The sequence below is a fragment of the Carex rostrata genome, chromosome 25 (assembly GCF_964058835.1).
Source record: "Carex rostrata chromosome 25, lpCarRost1.2, whole genome shotgun sequence".
NCBI lineage: Eukaryota > Viridiplantae > Streptophyta > Magnoliopsida > Poales > Cyperaceae > Carex > Carex rostrata.
In genome coordinates, this window is record NC_135942.1 from 6,475,440 (window position 1) to 6,487,107 (window position 11,668).

The 11,668-nt window shown below is 32.5% G+C and overlaps 1 protein-coding gene across 1 annotated transcript; it reads left to right on the forward strand.

The window, feature by feature from the left end:
* The first annotated feature begins 8,130 nt into the window (after positions 1 to 8,130).
* LOC144576247 (uncharacterized) lies at positions 8,131 to 11,284 on the forward strand. Its single transcript, XM_078326560.1, has 3 exons — positions 8,131 to 8,699; positions 10,298 to 10,552; positions 10,973 to 11,284. Exons 1-2 carry the CDS (start codon positions 8,476 to 8,478, stop codon positions 10,359 to 10,361), a joined length of 288 nt encoding a protein of 95 aa, XP_078182686.1. The 5' UTR covers positions 8,131 to 8,475; the 3' UTR covers positions 10,362 to 10,552; positions 10,973 to 11,284.
* Positions 11,285 to 11,668: the final 384 nt, after the last annotated feature.

Genomic DNA, 11,668 nt, shown 5'->3' on the forward strand with positions numbered 1-11,668 from the left:
ACTACTTATTTAAACACTTCTAAAATTAAAGGGTCCAAGTTAAACAAGAAAAGTGATAATTATTTAGACATTGTACTATGGTCTCACTAATTATTTATCAATACAAAAAATATTCATCACAATAAACGTATACGAGGTGCTTATTCAAGTTTTTTTTACATAGGTATAAATACTCTAGTGTATAAGTATAAATACTTACACGATGAGGTATAAATACATAGGGATCAAGTCTGTAGGAGTAAAAAACATGGGGGCTTAGGTGTATTGGATTTAAAGAGAATGAATTCAGCTTTGTTAGCTAAGTGGTTGTTCATATTTTATGATTCAAGAGTTACAGGTACATGGAAGCTTGTCTTAATTGACAAATATAGCAGTACAGGTCAGATGCGAACTAAATCATCTTTATGGTCAGGTATTCTGAAAACTATCCATCTTGTGCAGGTTAGTTCTTATTGGAAGGTGGGTAATGGTAAGAATGTTCGCTTCTGGTTAGATAAATGGCATGGTGAGATTGTTCTTTTTGATGAATACCCTAATCTGTTTCAGATTACATTTAATAGATATATCACTGTGCATGAGGGTTTGTCAGGTGCTTTTATTAACTTAGAATTTGCGAGACAGTTACATGGGGTATATCTTATAGAATGGTGCTCTCTCGTTAACCAATTTTTGAGTTTTATTTTGACTACCATACCAGATCAGATATTGTGGAGATGGACTCCACATGGTAATTTCTCAGTTCATTCATTTTATAGTTGGCTCGAATATGGCAGGGTTCCTAATATTGAATTTAAGAGTATATGGGCTGCTACCATCCCCCTCAAAATTAAAATTTTTTTATGGTTGGTTAAGCAAAATAGGGTTTTAACAAGGGATAACCTTAGTAGGAGAGGGTGGTCTGGAAATTTGCAATGTGTATATTCTTCCGAGATGGAGTCGGTTGATCATTTATTTGTCAATTGTCATTTTGCTAGATCTATTTGGGCATGGATTGCTACGTTTAATAGGTTTGTTTTTGTATGTAATTCTGTTGTTGATTTATGGGAGTTGGATTATTGCATCCCTCTCAAAGATGCTAATCTTGTTGAGATAATCCGGGGGGCTATTTTATGGAACATATGGTTGGACAGGAACATGATTTTATTTAATGCAGGTAGTGTATACACTGTACAGGTTTTAGGAGCCAAGATTATGGCTCTAGCTAATTTTTGGGCTACGAATCAAACATCTAATCTTACATCTCAACTTAAACTAATTTTACCTTCTGATTTGAAGGACCTGATAGGTTCCACTATGGTTTCCATGGAGGCTATACAGGATACAACCCATATGCATGGTCTAGGGATAACTTTGATGGATGATGTGTCTGACTCAAGCTCCTCCATATCCTCTGCCAATTTATAGGCGTACAAGGTCCCTTTTGTCTATTGGCATGTCTATGATTTTTGTGGTGTTGTTATAGCTTGTTACCTTGTTTACTTGTTTTGGTTATGACAAGTTGTAGTAGGTTACTGTGTGTTGTTTTATTTTGTTGATGTATCGATCTCGGCTGTTTGGTACTAATTGGATATTGTATGATTTTCTGTTATATGAAAATCGGTGGCTAAGCCACTTCTTTCAAAAAAATAAATACACGTGTAACGACGTGCCCGAAAGTATGTCATCATGGATATCATTTGAAAGAGAAAATTACGTAGAAGACGTTCGTGGTTTTAGATTTGCAAAATTCCTCATAGATTGTTAGAAATGTAGACGAGATTGAAATGAGATAAAAAAATTCACCTCTAAAAACGTGCATGGTCCTCCCATGTAGTTTGAGATTTGTTTGGAGAGATTATTTATGTAAAAATTATTTACCTTATTGGTATAAATACTTTCGTTCTTAGGGATAAATACTTATGTACGTAAGTATTAATACTTTAGAAAAAAAAAAGTGCTGGAGTTTTTATGGTCCCCATGGTAGTTATAGAAATTAATGGGGGATAAATGCGGGGATAGGAGTGCGTGGATAATTATCAGCATCCTTTACAATACTACTCGCAAGCATTTAAACCTCTATCTGCAAGCATTAAAATTCTAAATCTATATAGTTTTAACTCCTAATTACTTTTGTTTTCAATGCAAAAACAGAAAGATTCATTTCACCCACTTTTTTTTATTGTTTCTCTAATCATTCTCATCCATTTTCTCAACGATTTGTGATGAATTTTGCGAATCTCAAAATATGAACGTTTTTTATCCGATTTTCTCTTTCAAATGAGATCCATGAATAATAACTTTCGAGTTATATTTGTGTTGTAATTTTTTTTACCACTTTAAATATCTATAACTTTCAGTTTTTTTTTATTTTACTTCAAATAATATAAACCTCTATTTACAAGCATATAAATCTCATGTACAAGCAAATAAACACATTAATAACACTTTAAATCTCTAGAATAAAACATATGAACCTCATGTACAAAAAATTTTAACCTCAACAATAACACTTCAAAGCATATAAACCTCAACAATAACATTGCATTTACAAAGCATATAAACCTCATGTACAAAGCCTTGAAAATTTTAATTGTTGTAGACTGAGATTTAAAAACTTGAAAATTGAAAGTGCTAATGAGTTTTACTTTAAAAAAAACAAATGACTTTAAAATTACTCAAAAGTATTTATTCATGGATCTTATTTGAAAGATAAAATCGAATAGAAAACGTTCGTATCTTTAGATTCGTAAAATTCATCACGGATCGTCAGAAAAAATAAAAAAAGAGTGGGTGAAAATAATATTTATTTTTTTGGCTTGAAGATATGAGAGTTAAAACTATCTATAAATATTTTCAGACAGATGTTTATATGCTTGTGAGTAACATTTTAAAATGTTATAAACATAGTTTTAAATGTTTGAATATTAGCACTGAAAATGGAAGTTAAACAATATTAGAAGATTTTTTTGTTAAACTGCCGAGACACCGAGAGCTCGGATACCGTAACATTTCTCTATTAATAAAAATGTGAGCTCGGGGGCCATAACATTTCTCTATTAATAAAAATGTCGGCGGAAAAAACAAAAACAAAAGCGGAATGAATGAGTCCAAGTCTGGATAGGATGCGGAGACCTGATCACCTGAACGAGCTGGGCCAGCATTACCTCAGTTTGACCCATCCAATTCGTCCACGTGGCAGAAACTGATTGCATAGCAACTTTTTCAAGACACACTGATGCGATAGCAACCGCATGCAAAGAAGGGCAAATCCAGCTTGTGCATCTCCCTTGGAATAGTCGCATGCAAAGAAGAGCAAATCCAGCTTGTGCATTTCCCATGGAATAGTACTACATGCGTAGTTGTTCCGTGCGGAACTTTTAATATGGTATGTTCGTTTTGAATTGGACGGAACAGATTAGATCTTGTTCGAATTGAAAAAAAAAATTCTCAAAATTTGCAGAGCTTTTAATATGGTCCGTCCGATCCGAAATGAAAGGACCAGATTAAAAGCTCTGCACGAAATGACTCCGCAGAGGATACGCATCCGGACATGTAACTCGCACCTAAACCCGAATTCAGATCCCCTTAATAACTCGAATCCACTTTTGAGTCTTTTTAGGTCGGATGGGCTCTAGGACTGTCCGATCTGCTTTAAAATCCGTCCACATGTATATTAAAACGGAGCACATAAATCTTAAAGCATATCAAATTTTATATATTTTTTTAATTTGTTTACTATTTATATTACAAAACTGTTATTCTTCAGTGGTTTAAAATTGTCTAAAAACAACAGTTTTGTAAAATACTTAATAAATAGTAAAAAAATTCAAAAAAAAATGTAAATTTGATCTCCAAATACATTTTAATATAAAGATCATGTTGAACGGTTTGGATCAACTGTTTGAATTTTGAAAATTACAAAATCGAATTGTTGTAAGATGCTGTTACTTTCAAATGTTTATACTCAAAATTCATGTTAATAATTTTTAAATGGAAGAATTTCATGTATACTCTTAAAAACATTATACATTATTCTTAAACTGCTTATAAGATAGATCAAGAGAGAGAGAGAGAGATTGGTTCCATGGTATCTTAAGTCTGAATTCTTCTCTTCAAAATTAAATGAATTATGTTTGATGAATTCAACTTGAGTACGTTTAATTACCAGATCCGTTTAACAAGAGTGAATTAATACATGAATTTAACTCATCATGAATGACCAAATTACCAAAAGAAAGAAGATTAAATTCCCCAATCAATAATTAAGTTCCCCAATCAATCATGGTCAGGACTGCTCATTAATCACTATCCTAGTTTTGAATTTTCTTTTCGTTGACTTTTCATTTTATCTTTTTTTGTTTAATTTGATTACAGAGTTTATCTTCAAAGTCTCAATTTGCTAAAATAATGGTCCAGAACATGAATCTTGACTGAGGAAAAGTTGCTCTATAATTAAAAACTAATAGAAGAAAACAAGTTGATAAGTTGAAAGTGTCAGACAACGAAAGGGTTAAAATTTGAAGAATATATAATATAAGACATGATAACTGCTCCCTACAATCAATTTTTAGTCAATTTTTTCAACTAGTGACTTTTGATGGAAACCGCTAGTGCATTTATAGCTGATGCTAATTAGTATATGCAAGCCTTTAAACATAACATATCAAGAAGAAGAAAAAATAACAATGCGAATATAATTTAGAAGTATTTCATTATGGATCTCATTTGAAAGAAAAATTGAGTATAAAATGTTCGTAATTTTAGATTTGTAAGATTTCTCACAGATCATCGAAAAAATGAGTGAAATAGAACAAAGAAAAAAAAATGCAAGTCTTTAAAAGATTCAAAGTGTAGTATTTATACATAGCATATCAAGTCTAAATCTAAGCGAAGAGCCAGCCTTTGTTCTAGAGGCAAAGGCACATGGCTCCCATGTGAAACGTCATGATTTCAAAACCTACAAAGTGAGGAAATCCTCTATAATAAATAGGAAGTTTGAAGGAAGCTGGTAGGCTAGACCTCCACCATTCATTTAAAAAAAAAAGAAGTCTAAATCTACGTATATATGTCTTTAAATCTAGCATATCAAGTTTTTATACATAACATATTAAGAAGAAAAAAATAAAGATGTGAATATAACTCAAATTCTTAATTATGGATCTTAATTAAAAGAGAAAATCGAGTAGAAGACGTTCATAGTTTTAGATTCGCAAAAATTCTCACATATCATTGAAAAAATGAACCAAATTGATTAGATAAAGGAAAAAAGGTGGTAATTATAATATAAAACTATATTTGCATTTTAATAATACATAATCAATTTATCTATAGAAGTTAAAGCATGTATTCAATAAATGTGCATGTCATGGCGTGATTATTTGAATATTGTGACCACTTTTTATTATTTTAATCACGACATAACACAATACGTGAAAAATTAACTAAGTCACGACACAACACGGCATGTGATTACAAATGCACCATATTAGTCATGTCACAACACAAATTTATGACTGCAATTTCTTCTCTCTCAGGATATGTTTGGATGTGTAAAAAATAGCAGTTATTCTAGAATAGAGGCTATTCGAAATAGCAACGTACATCCAAACAACATTTTTGCTATACGGAATAGCTAGAATAGCTGCTATTCTCTATTTCTTGTAAATGTTAGAATAGCTATTATTCGGAAAGTGTGAAGAGAGAGGAAAAAATAATTTCTTCTCAAATTTCCACCAACACAGTTCCGAAATGATAAAATTGACATCACTTTTGTTATCTTTACGTTGTGATAATTCATTTGAGATCCCACTTATCTATCTTTCTTCTTAATTAGTATATTATTAACATTATTTTTTATCGATCACAGCTATTAACTAAATGTACAATCCAAACAATATTTTTACTAATCCGAATAGCAATTTCACACTAATTTAAAAATCATCATTTTTCCTTTATTATCATTCACTATTCTTTTTTTGAAAAATAGTGGTATTTTACCACCGATTTCATTGAAATCAAGAATCATAGCATATTTGACCTAGTACTTAAAATTAGTACCAGAATCAAATATGTCAAGTCTTTACAGCTGTTCAAAACATAAGCAAAAATAATAGAAAAAACCAAAACATCTTATCATGACCACAACACAAAAAGGCAACAATCCTAAGAAAACACAAAAACATCATAATATGCATAAAACTAAGTACTACAAATCTAATAAGTCTTCATCCTCTTCCTCGACGCCAAACATTGGAAATGGGGGGTTGCCACCCCCAGAAACCTGCACCGGGATGTCCAAAGTTTGGGTCGTGTCTGAGCTGCTTCCCTCCTCCAGCAGAAGGAGATCTGGAAGGTTCTTAACATCAAAAGGCAATATAAGATTTAATTTAAAGAATGAATCATCATTTCTAGATTTACACCAAAATTGAGTCAAAGCTATAATCTTAGTACCAATAACCTTAATAGAATAAGGGGAACTAACATTAAAACATAATCTATTGCGTTCTAACCAAATAGTCCAAAGAACAGCACCGCGTAATAATTCAATTAATAATCTATCTTTTAAAGGAATAGAAGCATCAATCATCCATAAATCATCCAAAGTGTGACAATCATAACTAAAGTTATTATAATCTGCTATCCAATTCCAGATTCAGCTAATGAAAGAACATTGAACGAAAAGATGCTCTGTACTCTCTATTTGATCACAAAACATACATTTCGTATCTCCTTGCCAACCTTTATTTACTAAGTTAGTCTTGGTCAAAATCTTGTCTTTTCGCACAAGCCACAAAAATATTTTAATTTTTAATGGAATATGAGATTTCCATATAGTGTTATATTCAGAATTAGGCATGCCCCCATATTCTAACCATTTATAAAAGGAATGAACAGTGAAGTTATCATCGGTGGACCATCTCCATATGATCCTATCTTCTAATTGGTCAGATAGAGTAAAGTGAAAGAATCTATTTTGTAAAGCTATCCATTCAGTCATATATATACCAGTTAATTGTCTTCTAAAACTAATTTGCAAATAAGAAGCAGCAAAAACCTCAGCCACAGACACAAATCTATTAGTAACAATGGAAAACAAATTTGGATACTGATGTTGTAGAGCATGTTCATTGCACCATCTATCTAACCAGAAAGCCGTAGACTTACCATTACCTATTTCTTTATTTAAACCTAAGTTAATCATCACATGGTCTTTTAAAATTGATCTCCATAATGGAGAGCACACTGAAGGGTTGGTTCTACATCCATACTTACTGAAAAGAATTGACTTCCATGTACCATGAACAGAATTATCTAGAAATCTAATCCACCATTTAGCTAAAAGCGACTGATTCATTAACTTTAAATCCAATACACCTAAACCCCCTTGATCTTTACTTTTGCAAACTTCTCTCCAAGCTACCAAATGATATTTTTTCCTTGTGGAATTTCCACCATGCCAAAGAAATTTGCGTCTAATTTTATCTATCATATTCCTAATTTTAGCAGGTAATCTATACATGGACATCCAATATAAAGGGATTGCAGATAACACGGAGTTTAGGAGGGTGACTCTAATCATTCACTATTCTCAAATTTCACTATTCTAACTATTCTAACTCCCATCGAAATGTACCCTCAATCTCTTGCTAAAGTACAAAAACTCTGTTCAAGCAAAAGTTTAAATTGTACTTCAAAATCCTTCCTCCGAACAGTAACTCTAGTCCCTCTATTCAAATTCTTTCTCTGACAAGTCACAAGTCAAGACAATTTTTTTTATTATTTTGTATCACTAGGACGAAACGATTAAGAAAGACAACTGCGAGTCTAGGACTGCATATAGTAGCGAATTCACATCCTCTCCAATACCTGATAAGGGAATCTTTTACAATTACTAGATCTGAACCGTAATTTTTAGCTTGGCACGAATCTCAAAGCCCAAAAATGGGGCCCCCTACAGTGACCCGAATCCCAAGCCAGTTGAGATTTAATCTCAAACCGTAAAGTAAGTGATCCTCTGTAATAATTGTGCAATACCTGAGAGGATACGGGTTCGTAGCAGGGTTATTTTTGTCCAGAAATTTTGAAGTGTTGAAAGCACCCCGGGGCCGGGGCCCGGGCCCAGCCTAACCCACCTTTTAACCATCGGGCGGAGAGATCCATTTCTTCCTTTTTCTCTTTTGTCTTTAACTCTACGAACATACTTCAACGCTATCCCAAATCTCTCTTCCGCTCATCCATCACATCCGCCTTTGTCTTTGTCTTTCAAGAATCAATCAAAAATCACATCTGAAGAACCAGTTAGTTGCAAACAAATCGTTTCTGTTCCGATTGGAAAATCTGTGAACAAACGGATCGTGGGCGTGGGCGTGGGCGTGGGCTGTCGATTGATATATTTTCGAAACCATGGTAACAAGAATGAACCATGGATTGATATGGTAGAAGGGCTTCATTTTAAGTAAGGTACTTTCAGTGATTATAGTAATCAATAGTAGAGAAATGGATCAAGTGTCGGTAGAGGCTAATCAGTGCAATGGAAACAAGAATTCGATTGGATTGAATTGTAAGGATGAAGTGGAGGAGGAGAGAGAAACAGTGTCCCTTTTGAAGGTAGCTGTTAAGGGAGATGTAGGGGAGAGGGAGAAGAGAAACTCAAGGAGAAAAGTGCAATGGAATGATAGAAATGGAAACAATCTTGTCGAAATAATGGAATTCCAGCCTAGGTAAACTTTCTTTTTACCCAATGTATATTTTTATTTCTGTTTTGTGCACAAATTCAGAGCACTAAAGGTACAACACCAAATTTGTTGAACCATTAAAATAGCTCTCTATATCCAACATATAAACTATTTCAAGATGCAAAGTTTCTAAGTGAGATAAACTGTAATAAATTTGTCTATATTCATTTGTTAAATACGTTATAAATTTAGGCCAAATTAAGACGCTCTCTTTCTTTCCCAATTAAGGCTATTTCAAGGATCAAATGATGGAAATGGCCAAATTAAAGTGATGTATGTAGGAGAGGGTTTGAAGGGGAATTTGCTGAAACTTCTTTTATTCAATTATGAATTCCTTGATACTTCTGGATCACATTGGAAGTTTGGTTCATGTTTTCCTAAAATGACTTCTAAGTATAGTAGTATTGCCATGTTTGGCAGGATTAAATGGGAATTGGCATAGTAATAAATTATCCCACAGCAATCCAAAATAAATAAATTACAGATAATAAACTACAAACTATGCCAGGGATTTGTTTGATGTGACCTGTTGAATGCATGAACCACCCCATTATTTTGGCTTTTGTCGTAATAATTTAATGACGAGAAAAAAAATGCTGAATTAATTTTGTTGAATATTTCTATGATTTTTTTTTTAACAAAAAAGGTATTTCTATGATCGCTATCATATGACATTTCAATTGATGATTGTGAAAATTTGATTTTTGTATTTATTTTCTTGATTTGATAATAGGTAGCTAGCAAGCATTTCAAAAAAAAAAAAAGATAATAGGTAGCTTGAAATTTATATAGTTGAACTTCTGCACATGGTTCATTTTTTCTTTTGGTATTTTGCTTTGGGTTGAGTGAAAATTGAGTTTCAATTGCTGCTACATGATATTGGAGCTGCAAAATTAGATGTTGCATATTTGAAACATCTAACTGAGCAGAATTTATGATTGCTGAATTTTGTATAATTCAGAAGTCTACATCAAGTGTTTACAAAGAAATAGTAAGGGTATATTTGGCAAAAGTCAAATTTCCATGGCAGCCATTGAAAAGCTCCATTTTGTTATGGCCAAACATGGTAAGGTGTATTCTGACAATTTTAAGGAATCTTTGTAAATACGGCAATCAATGATAGTGCAAATCTATTGTCCTCTTAATTACTTGATTCTTCGTATTCTGACAATTTTGAGATATTATATTTTTTATGTATCATGCATTATGTAACATTTATCTGATGTTATGAGAGAGCTTGTTTCATGTAATATTTAAACATAGAATTTTTTTTATTCATTTCTTATATACGTCCTTTCTGATTGTAATGTGGATTGCTAAATAGATTTCAGAAAATTGACAACTGTCATTTCCACACTTCTTATATTGGTTTTCTTCTGTTGACTCGCTAACATCTGCAAATTTACAATAACTGCTATGTTTGCTATTAATAGTGGGTAAAAGAAATGCAATTATCGGCTACCATACAAACATATTTCTGGAAAGATCATCTAAAATTGTGTCTGCTAGGGATTTGTTAATTGCAGCCGTGTTCCCACTTCAGTGTTCTCTAATTTTGACGTTCCTTTTTTTGTTATGTGCAGTGATTCGAGTGAATCTGAGGAAGAGGAAGAGTATGGCCCTTGTTGCAGCTGTTCCATCATGTAACCTTATAATTGCTTATATAACCCCATGAGAAGATGAATTTTCTTTTGATCCCAAGGGCTAGAATTGTGCTGCAAATGTGCATTCTGTTGTGCTGCAACATTTTCTGACCGAAGGAATACTGATAAAACCCACGGAACTTTTCCTATCCCATTTACCAGTGTGACCACCTAACTTTTGATTTTTGTAATCGAGTAGAACTAGGGTGTTCTTAAGTTCACCAAGCTCCTTGGTGAATTCAAGTCTAAAAACTCATCGAATCAGCTTCAAATGACGAATTCGAACCGTTGAAACCGGCCTACCTTACAAGTGACGTGTCTACCTGTGAAAATTTTAAACATTCGAATTAATTTAGTATAAAGTCAAGCGGTCAAAATTAAAAGGTTAATAAATTAATTTTAATGCATTTTTTTTTAATCTTTTTTTACCACTTGACTCTATGTAAAATTGATTTAAAATTTTCTTTTTTTTACATGTAAAAGCATCACTCGTAAGGTATGCGGATTTCAACAGTTCGGATTCGTCGTTTGAAATCGATTTGATGGGTTTTAGAATTGAATTCACTAAGAGACTTGGTGAACTTAGAACACCCTAGTTCTACTCTTTGTAATCAGGTACATAAATATGCAGAGACTAATGCACAGAGGTTACTTGTTTTATACTTCAGATGGATTTGGATTTGGCGTAATTAACCCACATAGTATGATGAAAGAGTTTGGTTTCTATTTTTTGGAAATTGTGGAAGGACCATATGTTGTAATTTTTTCTTATTCTTTCTTCTTCTTTCGTGTGATATATAATGCAAAGCTATCTAGCTTTGTTGTGTTTGTAACTTCAGCTCTGAGTAATTGTTGGCCTGTGAGAGTATAAATTCATACATTATATTAGAAAAATTATTGTTGTTCCAAACATTGGTTGGCCAAGGATGATGTTGTTGATTTTTTTTTTTCTATATTAGTATTCAAACACTAACTCAAAAGATGCCAATTTAAACCAACGGGATTGCAAATATTGCAAGTATTTGTGACTATAGATACGAAAACAATTATGAATGAAAATACCACTGGTTCATCAAATGATTGTTTCTAAATTTCTCTCTACTTGAACAAAAACAAAAAAAATATTTTTTTTTTCATCACTCGGGTTAGAGGTGGAACCAGACCTTCAGATTATGGAGGTCAAATGTGAATGTGGGTGAATCATATAGACATTTACACTATAAATGGAAGTCAATTTTATAGTATCCATAGTATTTTGTTCTTAACTATATAAAAAAATGCATGCTAATATTTTTTTTTTTTTTGAAAAAT